At 38.7% G+C, this 13,758-nt stretch overlaps 1 protein-coding gene across 1 annotated transcript in view; it reads right to left on the minus strand.

Moving 5' to 3' along the window:
- The window catches only part of LOC120301140 (telomere-associated protein RIF1-like), a 70,868-nt gene that overhangs the window by 9,052 nt on the left and 48,058 nt on the right, over window positions 1-13,758 (minus strand). The window contains exons 34-36 of the mRNA XM_039327903.1: window positions 4,646-4,751; window positions 1,512-2,761; window positions 937-1,261 (exon numbers count right to left, since the gene is read on the minus strand). Of these exons, the coding sequence (XP_039183837.1) occupies window positions 937-1,261; window positions 1,512-2,761; window positions 4,646-4,751 (1,681 nt within the window). The remainder of the gene's footprint in view (window positions 1-936; window positions 1,262-1,511; window positions 2,762-4,645; window positions 4,752-13,758) is intronic.

The following is a 13,758-nucleotide window of genomic DNA, read 5'->3' on the forward strand; positions in this document are numbered from 1 at the left end:
TTAAAGGCAATTTAGAATTATGGACTGATTTAAGGACTAAGAGTATGAGCGAGATGTAAGAGAAATGGGCGATTAATGGAAGATATATATTAAATTGACTAAGAATGTACTTTTTGAATTGATTATCGATATGAAAATTATTATTTTTAATAAGATGATTTGTTTGTTTGAAGTCCAATGGATTGAAATGATTTAAGGTTTGATATTATCTTTTCAGCTTAAAAAGTAAGATAAAATGGGGTGATTAATGGAATATATATATTAAATTGATTAAGAATGTGGTTTTTAATTCTTTTTTTAGAATGATAGGTTTATTTGTAAGAAAATTATTATGTAATGTTGAATAAATCTAATAAGATGATCTGTTTGTTTGATAACATGGATGTGATTAGTTAGGAAAATTAACTGGATGAAATTTGAATTCTGTCAAATGGATTGAAATGATTTAAGGTTGGACTTTATTCTGTCAGTTTAAAGAGATTGATTGATGGATGGATTAAATACGTATAGGGTAGATTAATATTTTATTTTAAATAAGGGATATTAGTGGAAGAAGAAATAAATAAGATCTATGATAAAATTAAGGAATTAGAATATATTTGGAAAGGATACCAGAACTGATAATGTTTGTACTTAAAGTTATTTTGATTATTGTAGTGTAAATTTATAAAGCTTTAAAAACAGGTTTAGGTTGAGTAAATTTAAACTAGAGTTGGATTATTTTAAATAAAATACTTTACTTAAGGGAAAAAGAGAGGGAATATTTGATGTATTAATTGAATTATGTATATATGTTTTGTCTGCGGATGTTTGACCACCCAAACACCACGGTGTGTCTTGAGTACTTTGTTTTAAAAATCAAAAAACCAATAAAACTTGTCTTTAAAAAAAGAGTCCACTGAACCTGGTTCTGAAGACTGATCCTGAGCACTAAACTCTTCTGAATGAGAATCCACTGAACTGGATTCTGAAATTTTCCACTTGGGGAGTCAGTTTTTCATCACAGCATTCGCAGCTCCTGGATTTCCTTGCCCGCTTGCTTCTTTTGTGCTGGCATTTAGACATATCTAGAAATGTCTTGGGTGAAGTAAAGGCACTGACAGCAGTAGCAGAAGCATCGTCTTCTGAAACGCCACTTGGGTTGTTAGGTACCACAGAACGTGTGTCAAGAGTACTAGGTTCCTGCCTGTTTTCCAAAATAGGCTCCAAAGTGGATTCTATCCTGTTAGCAGGCTTTCTTCTCCCTGTATCTGAAGAGGCTCTAGGACAATGATGGCAAAGCTTTTAGAGACCGAGTGCCCAAACTGCAACCCAAAACCCACTTATGCATCGCAAAGTGCCAGGGCTGCATCAGCATTCAGGTGGGATGGGGGGGGCATGGGCCACTGGGTGGGCGTGGCTGCCATGGTCACAGCAGACTGGGCAAGTGTGGCCGGGGCCAGACCCTCACCATCTCTGGGGCATCCCTGGGGGGGCAACACCGCTTGCTCGCTCACTTCCTGCCATGTCACTTCCAAACACCACGTGTGTGCAATTTTGGCAAACTCTGCTGGGGCAACGGCGTGTGTGCCCACAGAGAGGGTTCTGAGTGCTGCCTCTGGCACCCGTGCCATAGGTTCGCCACCACTGCTCTAGGATGTGAAGTGCCTGTATTTTCCTTAAGATCCACACAGGGGCTTAATGGGAGAGTACTTTTTTCTTCATTTGTACCGATTTCCTTTGTATTAGTAGACATTGAAGGCATTTCTGTCTCTCTGCCAGGCGGTATTTTCTGTTTTCCTACTGACCGGGTTTGGATTTCTACTGCAGCTTGGGAACAAAACTCTTGGCTCTCTGGCTCTTCCTTAGCTTCGTTCCCAGAGGAATCATATTTTCTCAATTTCCCAAACCATTTCCTCTTCGCTCCTTCCTCTCTTATTTCACTGCTATCAGTTTCAGACTTTTCCAAATTGGTAAGTAATCCTTGTGAAGCTGCTCTTCTTGTATGATAATGTGGAAATACTTCAAGTTTCTCCACGGGTGCATCATGGCCTGATTCTTCAAAGTCAGAGGAAAGACTGCGTTCAGATTTCTCAAGATTCATGTTCAACTTTTCCTGGCTGTTCTCTCTAGCGTCTATGTTTCCTGTAGCGCTGTTTACATCCACACTTCCTGATGCATCAGAGGCTTTTTCAAGTGTTTTAGCCTTTTCTTTTTGCCCAGGAGTCTCCCTATTTTGTGTGATCTTCCTTGGCAGAATTTTTTCATTATCTTTTTGCTTCTCCTTCTTTTGTTGATTGTCCTTTTTGTCTTGACTATCTACAGCTCCATCAGTTTCTCCTTTTTGTCTTAAAGAACGTCTTAATGTTTTCGGGTTAAGTGAAATATCAGGATTTTGGTTAACTTTGGACACAGCCTCTTCGTGAACATCAATCTCTGGAGAAATATTCTCTCTGTGCTCTCCATTCCTTATCTCAATCATGTCGTTAGACTTCAATTTTGGCTCAGTACTGTTTTCTACTTTACTTCTTTTTGCTTTGACACACATCTCTAGAGCATTTAAGATTTCTGAGTGTGACCTCTTTGTGCCAGAGACGGTTTTTCTTGCTCTGAGTTTTAAGCCACTTTTATTCTCCAGGTCTGGCTTTCCTTTTGGAGAGACTTGTGAGATGTAAAACCCCCAAATTTTGATACTCACAATACAAAGACAAGTCTGGTTACAAAGGTTACAAAGGTTTATTGGAGAATAACATAAACAGAATAAAAGAGAAAAGAGAAAGAATAGAAGAGAGGAGCGTTTGCAAACGCGGCCCCTGGATCCTTCCCTATGGATTGGATTCCAGGAGCACACTGGCCTGGTTTCAAGTTTTGCATTTTATAGCCCTACAATGCATGTCACATCTAAACAGCTCTTTCATCTTTATGGATGTACTCTGAAGTTGTACTTTGTTAATCTGACCTCTTCCGTCCATCTGCTGTTATCTTGTTTATTTGGAATTCTCACTTTGGGTTAAAATCCCCTTCTCTGATAGTAGGATTTCTACTCAAAGTGTAAGTTCCTGTGTCCGGAGGAATATTAGGCAGTAAACATTGAACAAACCTTCTCACACATTTGGCAGTGTATTGCTACATTTGTGTTACAGTGTTACATCTGTACTAAAGAGACAGTTTCATATATTGGCATTACATTTCTACAGTTATTTTTCTACAATTTTATAAAAGAATAACTTTTATTTCCTTTAGACATCTGAAACAACCGTGCTTTCCTTCTGGATAAAGGGGCTCGTTAATGTTACAGAAATATTACTGAAAACTGAAGGACCAAAAGATCCATTGTCGAAGTCATCAATTTTTTCAGCCTGCCTTCTGTTCACCACTACCTATAGTGTGGCTGAAATTATATCACTAGAAGGTGAGGAGTTGCTGCTGCCATTAGGGGTTTTTTCATTCAAAGTAGAATCTAATATTGGAGATTGTATTGGAATACTGAAATCCAACTCCTCATTTTTCTGATCCAGCCTCTCTTTCTTAAGGGTATTAGTTTGCTTGGTAACATACAACATACAAGTCATACATAACTTGTAAGTCATTGCTCAAAGCAATTCAGCGCCGATAAAGCAGAGTGGGAAGACTAAGAATAATGCAATATGTTGGCTGTCATCGTATCAACATTAGCTACTATAAGGATACACATTATTTTTATACATACATAAGGGTTGGTTATAGCATGATCACACCTTCTTGGGAATGCAACATATAACTGCCATAATTTATTTAATGTACAATTTCAGAGTGATTCTTTTCAATCAATAAATATAGCAAAAGCCTTGTATCTTTGTGGGCAGATATTGTTTTACCATTTTTTTTTACAAAGAGATGTTCTAACAATGCATGCATCAGTGCTACAGTAATGTTTAATCCCAACCACTAACAAAATTTGAAAACATACCCAGTGTTCAAGCACCATTTAACTGTATTTTGAAAACATACCATGTTTTTTTGTTTTTGTGTTTGCTTCTTCTGATATATTTCAACTTTGTTTCCTTCCTTAGTGGATTACAAACATGCCAAAACTGTAGAGCTCCCACAACACAGATCATCTTCTGCTGCGATGCAACAGACTACAATATCTTCCATCCCCTCTCATCCGTCTACTGCAGGGGTAAGCAAAACGATCCAACCAAAGTATCTATAAAAATGAAGATTTGCAGACAGAGGGTATTTGTGAATTGAGCCTATGTACAGGTGAGTCCACAACAAGCCATGACCTCATCAAAATGGTGGAACCTGGTTCATGACATCAAGCTTTGCTCCTTAGATGCTTACATATAAGGTCATGATGACAAATTGTAAATGGGGAAGAAACTTGGATTATGTCACATTTTATCATTACCTCATCATTGCCTGCCTGCCTGGGTGGAAGAGTTGCCATTTCTTGGGAGAAAAAAGAATCCTCGTGTGTCTGCATGAATAATCATCTTTGGGATGAATATATATTCACTTGTGGAACTGAACAATATCATTGATGTATTTGGGAGGGAGGTCTTTCTACTGAAAGTTGCACAGTTGCAGAAGTGTTGAATTGATTATTCGCTGAATTCTACGTTTATGCTAGTAACATTTGGTTATTCTTTTTCTCTCTAATATGATACAATAGAAGACTTACCGTGCTGTGTATGACTACACAGCAGCAGATGCTGATGAAGTCTCTTTCAAAGATGGTGATGCAATTGTCAATGTCCAAGCTGTAGATGAAGGATGGATGGATGGAACTGTGCAAAGAAGATGCAAAACAGGCATGCAACTTGCAATTGGTATTCCCAGTACAATAATGACACTGCACTTTGAACCAGTGGTACAACCCTTCTAACAGTTTCATATCATGAAACATGAAATGTTTCCCCATTTACATAATTTCATTAAAAGCTATAAGCTTTAGAAGCTGCATTTCACTTCCTGAGATGCAAAACTAAAGTGATGCTGGATTAAAACTGGGTTCGGGGCAGGGTGATGAAGAGAGGTTGATTGCACAGGGGCAGGTAACACAGGAGACTGTTAGACCTTCAATGTGTTAAAATCCCATATCTTTAACCTTTTAACATATGTTGAGTTCGGCAATTTCTTGGTTAATCAATGGTCATTTTGAAACCTACAATGGGGAATCCTGGGAGGTTGGACTCTGATGTAGACTTCCAAGATTGTTTTGGGAAAACATTATTTAATTGCATAATTGAACAAGAGATTGCTGAACCCACATATATCAAAGGTCTCAACCAACATAGAAACTGAGTATATGTTGGAATCTGGCAGAATTTTCATCCTTTTCACACTGACATTTTAAACAATGGGGGCTTTCTCCCTTAATCTACTTCGGTGGAAATTTTTGTGTTGATTCTTTGGAATCAAAGTTCAACTCACTATAGTAAGATTTTCCTGCTTTCCTCCAGCATCCTGAGAACAACAATAATTTTAGCTTTCTCCCTTGGCCTCATTCCTCCAAAGTGACCCAGCAATCTCCCAAAATCTCTCTGGTGGACCACCTCTTCTTCTTCTTTTTTTAAATGCATATTTTATTAGTTTTCTAATTTTACAATCATAAGTACTTAATAAACAACGTGCTGTCTGGGTCCACTAATAATTCAGTGGTACATATTAACTTTCTCAGTCTACTTCCAATACTACACCATCCAGTGCTTCCTTGGTCCTCTATTCCTCCAGTGGGGCTTACATTTTCCCATACTGGGCAAATACAGTTCTTATTGTTGTTAATACATATACAATTAAATATAGACATCTTCATCACATTTTTCTGGTATTATACATAAGATTGATAGTGTCCATTTATAATATCTTTTTTAGCCAAAACATATCTCTACTGTATTTGCACTTAAAATCCATTTGTTCAGTCAATATCCTGTTTTTCCCTTTTTTTAACATTTTAATTTTCCATGAATGTTCAAAATATTTCTATCGGTTATAATTTTCTCATAATAGGTTATATTTGGGTAACCAAGAGGTTCGCTTTTTCAGACCCTTTTAGAATTTTCATACTTCCCATCTCATAACAAAATATAATATTCTAGTTACAAATCCTATCTTTCTAATTATAATAATACTTCTATTTCTAACATTTATCTCTTTTCTTAAACATATTCAAACCTCTGTTTAATAATATAATATCCAATCTAGTAAGTCAACATTTCTATTTTCTTGAGTCTTACTCTAGCTTTCTTCCTTTGCCAAATAATTATCCAAGTCAGTACATTAGAATCATCAAGTAATGTTTTCTCTGTTTTTATATGTATTGCTTGGAATGGGGAAGAGAATTTGATTAAAGTATTTTTGGAAGGGCTTTTGGTTTTGGCTTCGGGCAAGGCAGATGCAGTAAGATGGGGCTCCGACCTTTGTGTTTGATTTTGCCCTACTGGGGGACTCTGAGAAGGGTCAAAAGTCAGCACACAGAGGCAGCAAGCAAGGAGGGGACACTCATTGATGGGGGGTGCGGAAGCCCTCCAAACCGGTGGGGGAAAGACTGGCTGTATTCGTGTAGCCAGTCAGAAGCTGCTGTCAGTGGAAGACACCATGCACTATCATGCAATCTTACAGCAATGTGGATGAAATTGGGTGAGATCTAAGCCTCTCTTTATGACTTTAAGACTTCTTCCTGAAATTTTGCCCAAAGTTTTGGATTTAAAAACTGAAAAATGGCATTGATGACATCTAGTGGTGAATTGGTTTGGACAAAACCCAGCAGCATTTTTTCGTGCAGCTGCTGATAAAAACAGGATCGCCAACATGACCACCAATGTCCGATAATGGATATGTCACAAGAAGAAAAAGTGGTGAATTATGGGACTACAATTTATTTATGGCTAAAGGAAACCTGGCTCGAAGCCCAGAGCTAGATAACACTTTCGCTTGCCTTGAAGTTTTTATTTTTGAGAACTGCAGCTGAGAAAAAGGACAGTCTTGGGGGCTACTTATCTATGTGGCAGAGATGATAATATTATTCTAAAATTGGCCTGTCTGAACTATGAACCCAAATACTGACTTTCAGAGCTGTATTGTGGAACTATTTTCCTGTAGAAGAAACATACACTACTGCCTGATATGATGAAATACTTTGGATTATAAATCTTGATTATAAATCTTGTTACAATCTTTAATGGATATCTTTCTCATTGGACAGAAAAATTTGAAATCTGCTTAGGGAGGTTTAAGAATGGGTAATTGGTTGGATAAATTTATAAAGACTACTTACAAAAATACAATGGATGCTTCATACTTAGCTCTAAATAGTAAAAAAACCATCCTTAACATCTGTCTCTAGAAGTTTCAGTTTGCCATATTACCAAGAAAATACTGATAAACCACAGAATGAAATTCTCTCCATGTTGAAATTAATAGAAGAAACAATCGCTTTAGCTCGTAATGAGATTCAAAATAATACAAAGGAGATAAAAGGACAATCTTCTAATTTAAATCTACAAACTCAGAAAATAACTACAGAGAAGACACCAGCAACCCAGAAATAGAAGGAAAACCAAAGAATGCTGACACAAATTTTGAGGATCTAAAGGAAGAAAACAGTGATCAGACTCAAATAAATGAAGACTTAGAAGACACACTGATAACATTAGAAATGGAAAAGACATTTTACAAACCAAGGTTTCAGAATATACTGGAGGTTAAGGAAGGAGAGCTGATGGAATGGAAGATAAAGCCATTAACAGAATTGTGGGGAATTGAAGAAGGAGGGAGGCTGTTTAATGAATATCAACGGGCTAGTTCTCCCAAAAATGCTTTAACTAAATTGTTTCTCAAATAATAGACACAAAAATAGAAGAAGAACCATTTGATGATCCAAATGCACTAACTTGGAAAGTTAGTTGGTAAAGGAAGAAAGCTAGAGTAAGACTGAAGGAAATAGAAGCTTTGACCTATTAGAGGGGATGTTATATTATCAATTAGAATGGTGTTTGAATATGGTTAAGAATAGATTGCTAGAAATAGAAGTATTATTATAACTAGATAGATAGGATTTGTAATCAGAGTATCGTATCTTGGTATGATATGCTTTGGTTAGTAAAGATATTCGAAACTGATATTATTAACACTATTAGAAAAATGTAACAAATGTTGCTAGGTAATTGTATATTTACTTATAACAATAAGAATTTTATTTGCCCAGTATGGAAAAATGTCTATCACTAGAAGAAGAGAGGTTTGTCAATATTCAGCGGTTCTCCTAACAGCTTTATCATCCATTCGATCAGCTTTTCTTCCTTATCCTCAAATGTGTTCTGAGATCTTGGCAAGTAAAATATCTTTTCCATTTCCAATGTTATCGCTGCATTCTCTGATTTTTCATTTGTCCATGTCTGTCTATTAATTACTTTAAGTCCTTCATCTTTAGAACCATTTCTTCTGATTTCCCTTCTATTTTCTGGATTATTGTTTCCTTCTCTGTAGTTATTGTCTGGATTTGTAAGCTTAGGTTAGAAAATTGTTCTTTTATCTCATTTGCATTATTTTTAGTCTCATCATGAAATAAAACAATTGTCTCTTGGATTGATTTCAACATAGACAGAATTTCTTTCTGAGATTCATTAACATTTTCTTATTGATATATCATGCTGGGAGCTTTGGGGATAGGTGTAAAGATGATTTTTTTTGCCATTTAAAGCTCAGTATGGAAGACTCATTTTGTTTTTATATGTAGTCTTTGTAGTCCAATAGCTTTTCCAACACAGATAAGCAGCTGAAGAGTTCGTTTGTTTTTTTCCCTTTTCCCAGCTGCAGTCTGCAAAAGTGAAAATTTCCAGGAACAACAAAGAGTCTTATCTAAGTCCGGGCTTCAAGCCAAGTTTCTTTTAAGCATAATAAATTGTAGTGCCATGATTCACCACTAGATGTCATTGGCACCTTCTTTCAGATTTCCAAGACCAGACCTGTTTTACAAACTTTCAAATATTTTTTTTTAAGAAAAAGTCTCAGAGGTACTTTTAGTCCCCAAATTTCAAAGCTATATATCTGTATTAATTCTAAATTGGTCTTGCAGTTTTCTCTGTTTTTCCCCAAAGCAATTAATTTGCCGCTTTTCTTTTCCTGAGGGATCGGGTTAAAAACGTCCCTTCCCTCTCTCATCGATTCTTTCCTTTGGGCATTTTTTTTTCCAGGAAAATAGTGTTAAGGTCATAAAAAGAGTATAAAGTCTCACCCAGTTTCATCTATGTTGCTCAAAAATGCTGGTTATTGCTTATCTTCAGTTGTCTGCAGCTTCTTACTGGTCACACAAATGTAGCCAGTCTTTCCCACGCTGGTTTGGAGGGCTTCCTCGGATCAAATGGGGTGTGCCACCCCTCCTTGATCAATGAGTGTCCCCCCCTCCTTCATCGCTTCCCGGGGCAACTTTTGACCCTTTTTAGGGTCCCCAGATGAGTGAAATCGAACGTGAAAGATAGAGCCCCTTCCTCCTGGTCCATTTCACCGTGACGTCAAACAGGAAGGGTAAGATTACAAGATAACAGGGAAAATTAAAACTTAAATAAACAGGAGTGCTGAATTAATCTTTGACATTCTACTCAACCTATCCTGCAAAAGAACTAGATGATTGTTCTGAATCATTTTCAACAGCTTTGGGAATAGATGAAGGACAACACTGTTTAATAATGTTTGCAGAACTGGCTTATAAATTCGTATATCGCCTGTGCCTGCCTAAATAATGAAAGCATAATCCTACCTCAATGATAGTCTTTTGTTCTCTTTAGGTTCTCTCCTACCCTATTATTTATTACCAATTTACGCTGAAAAACTAAAATTGGAATTAAATTAAATTAAATTAAATTGACACACAGAAGGTGCAATGGCTAGATTAATTTGGTTGTGAAGTCGCTTTCTATTAACCTTTACAAAGGCCCAAACCTATTGATTCATCCTTGTTACTTTTCTCTGCCATGGACAAATCAGCACTTTTGACACGTCAGTTATTAATACACTTAAATGCTTTTTTAAAAATCCTTTCTCTTTCAGAAAACTAATTTTAATCTTAACATACAGATATAATTTAGAGCAGGGGTCGGCAACCTTAAACACTCAAAGAGCCTTTTGGAACTGTTTCCCACAGGAAAAAAAACTATAAAAAAACAATAGTGGGTTGCATTTATGAAATCAACGAACTGCTACGAAGAAAACAAATGTTTATTTCTGCATGCAACAAAAACATTTTGAACTCAAAAAAAGATGCTGGGTCGAAGGTTACTTTCAAATAAAATACTCATAATAAAATTATCTCCATACCTCATCTCTTAATTAAAAAAAACCCATCAAAATATTTCATTAAACATTCTTTACTAAAAGTCTAGTAAAGACAACCACATATATTCATATTCTCTCTCTCTCCCTCCCTCCCCCCTCCCTCTGCCTCCCTCTCTCTCCCCTTTCCCTTCCTCTCTCTCTCTCTCTCTCTCTCTCTCTCTCTCTCTCTCTCTCTCCCTCTCCCTCCCTCCCTCCCTCTCTCTCTCCTCTCTGCCTTGAGAAGAAACTGATTCAAAGGCTGAGAAATTTCATTCAGCCAATTTTGGGGGTCTGGGAAAAAGGCCCCCTTGAAACCCCCTTTTTGGCAATAGACTCAGTTTCACCTGCAGCCAAATCGCTTCCATCTTCATAGCTGGGAAGGTTCCTGATTTGGGGGAGGGAATCCAAAAACACCCACAAACATTAAAACTAAAATTTGAGTCATAAGAAACACATCCTGCGGCAAGTTGTCCAGCATTGAGTTGGTTGTGGCAAGTTGGGTCCCTCTGCCCACCCCCATTCCTGGCAGAAGTTGCCATCAGGTAGTGGGACCCCTCCCCACCTCCTTCCTCAGGAATGGCTGGTTCCTGAGACTGGGAAGAAGGCTGGCTAGCTGCAGGCAGAGGATGGTTGGGGTGGATTCTCTCACCGAACCCCCCCAAAGCCCCCCTTGATATCCCCCAAAATCTCTTCTGTCCCCCCTGCTCTGAAAGGGGGATTTGGGCTTTGTCAGTCTTCAGTTGGGGGGAGAAAATCTTCCTTCAGGGGATTCTTGCAGTGATGGGGAGCAAATGGCTGCCCCTCATTGGGGTCCTTTGCCCTTTCTTTAAAAATGTCTCTTTGTGTTGATGCTGCCTAAAATTGTTGGGTCTTGCAGCCAACTCACACTTTGCCCTTTTCCCCCTTGAATCTTCTGCTGGATTTTGCTTATTTGTGTATAGTGTGGGTCACAAAGGCAAAAAAGGGAAAGTGAAAAGGAGAAATTTTCTTTCTCCAAATAAAACTTTTTGAAAAGTGATTGAAACACAGGAGAAAATTAGGAGAAAGAAGCTTTTCCTTTCCTTTTCTTTTTTCTTTAATTTTCTTTCTCTCTCTCATATATTTATAACAGTGTTTTTATTATTATTATTATTTGAATAATAATAATAATAATAATAATAATAATAATAATAATAATAATAAATTAAATAATAATTATTTGAATCAACACAATATTATGGAAGGCATAGTATTCTTTCTTCCAGAATTCTGCAAAGTTTGTCCTCGCAGCCTTCAGCTTGTACCTTCATCAATTGTGGCGTTTTTATTGATGTGACCCCCAGGGAAGGGAGGTGGATGGGCAGTGGTCATTCCAGAACCCCCCTTTCCACTCAGGGTCTTTGTTCCCCCCCGAGTTTCCGTGTCTGGGGCTCCTGGGGTCAGCCGGGAGTGAGGCTGCTGTGCCAGCCTCTGCCCACCGTCCGGTTGGTATCAAGAGTGAAAGAAACTCCTGGGACTTTGTTTCTCCCAGAGCGGAACTGGACTGAGATTAAACCAACAGAGGCACAGAAACAGAAGAGCCAGTTCTGGAGTTTTCGCACGAAAACAGCCTGGGTAAAATCCCCTTTTTTCCCTCGAACCTCCATCTGCACATCATCTACCAATCAATTGCCTTTGTTTTGTTTTGTGAAGGATCGGAGGGCTTCAGAGTTTCCCTGCATTTGGCCTGGGGGTGTCTGTTGTGTCCCTGGCTGGGTAGGCTCACACACCTCCCTCCCTCCCCTCCCAAAACTCTCTTCCTCTCTTCCTCTTCCTTTGATCCCTCCACCCCCCAAAATCCACCCACATATGAGTTTGGGGGTTGGGATGAGAATCCAACCAGGTCTCTCTCTCTTCTGCTCACCTCACACTCTTCTTTGACAGGATGACATACCGCAGACATTCTGATTGGGCTGGCTTTAAATTGGCACTCCTCTCCTGCCCTTGCTGTGTCTCCCTCTTCCTTTCCAGCAGCCAGGACTCTGGCGCACCTTCCCGACCAGCGGGGCCAACAGTAGTGCTGGATGGGGACCACAGGGGCTGTGCTCCCTCGGGGTCGCAGCTTGCGGGAGGGCTGGCCTGCTCAGCAGAGGCTCCAGCAGGCCGGGGCTGCCCTGTGCGGCTCCCTGGCCAGTGCGCCTTGGACGAGGCCAGCCCGAGAAAGGGACTTCCTGGCCATGCTTATTTCAGGGGCGGGGCGCCCAGGCACCAGCTGGCCAGGTGAACAGAAGATCGGAGAAAGAGAGAGAGAGAGAGAGAGAGAGAGAGAGAGAGAAGGGAAGGGAAGGGAAGGGAAGGGAAGCGCAAGTGCCTCTCTCTATCTCTGTCTCTCTCTCTCTGCAAATGGTGGAGGAGGAATGCCCTGCAATCAAAACTATTATTCAAACAACTTAAATCAGAATAACTGTTTGAACAGTGGTTTCATAAAACTATAACAATTCATAACGGGATTTCATACTATTGATCATGTAGTTTGATACACTTTGAAGCTTCTGTTGCATTTCAATGACTTGATTCCCTGAATAGTTCCGAAGAATATTGCAGAAGTCTTTCGGGAGAGGTGTGTTCAAGCAGACGGTTAATAAGGCTCCAAATCTCTCCCGTACAGGAGACCTCCGTTTCACATACATCTAAGATGAAAAGAAAACCGGTTTGCAAAGACATTCTAGGTGAGATCAAACTAAAACCCATTCAGACAGAGATAGTCTGTAACTCTTGCTCGTGTAGGTTACTGTATAACTATAGACAGTCCACCCACTAACTGGAGAGATTTAGCCAGCAGGATAAAGAGATGAAAACTTAGTCTGAAATACTAGTATTTGGGAGAGATTAGCCTCCTTTTATGATTTACCTCCTAAAAGCTGGTTAGTGCTGTTGGAATGTACACACACATACACACAAACACACTTATGCATGCACACGCACACGATTAGCAATCAAGCCCCAAGGGCCCATGACAATGTTTTATTAATATTTTCAGATAAAATGTTATTGTACTTGGGAATAGTCAAAGATCATAAGTCAAGTGAATAAGTGTTTAGAAGAAAACGGCAACCAATTTGGTATAGCTTGTCTATGTGTTTGCTACTTTTCTGATGACTTGGGCCTTTATTTTTGTTGCATGCCACTCAAAAGTGTTTCAGAATGCAGCAGCATAGAAATGCCAACAATAAATGTATTATGTATTTAGCTGATTCATAAGGTCTGTTATAAAAAATGGTTAACTGTTGCTTTTATTTGAATTATAGACTCTCTGTATAACTTTAAGCCTTTTAGGCGGGAATGAATCCTTTAAACTGATTGGCTGCCGCCTAGTGGCAGTCCGTATAAATATGAGTCAAGCAGCTGCTAGAGTTTGCTTCTGTGAGAACTAATAAAGAGCTGTTGTTGCAATTCCTTGTCTTCAATGTCTTGCTGTTCCCACAACACAACAAAATAGCATATACAAGAATCATATGATCATAT

The sequence above is a fragment of the Crotalus tigris genome, unplaced genomic scaffold, assembly GCF_016545835.1.
Source record: "Crotalus tigris isolate CLP2741 ecotype Arizona unplaced genomic scaffold, ASM1654583v1 scf7180000024369.3102671, whole genome shotgun sequence".
Taxonomy (NCBI): Eukaryota; Metazoa; Chordata; class Lepidosauria; order Squamata; family Viperidae; genus Crotalus; species Crotalus tigris.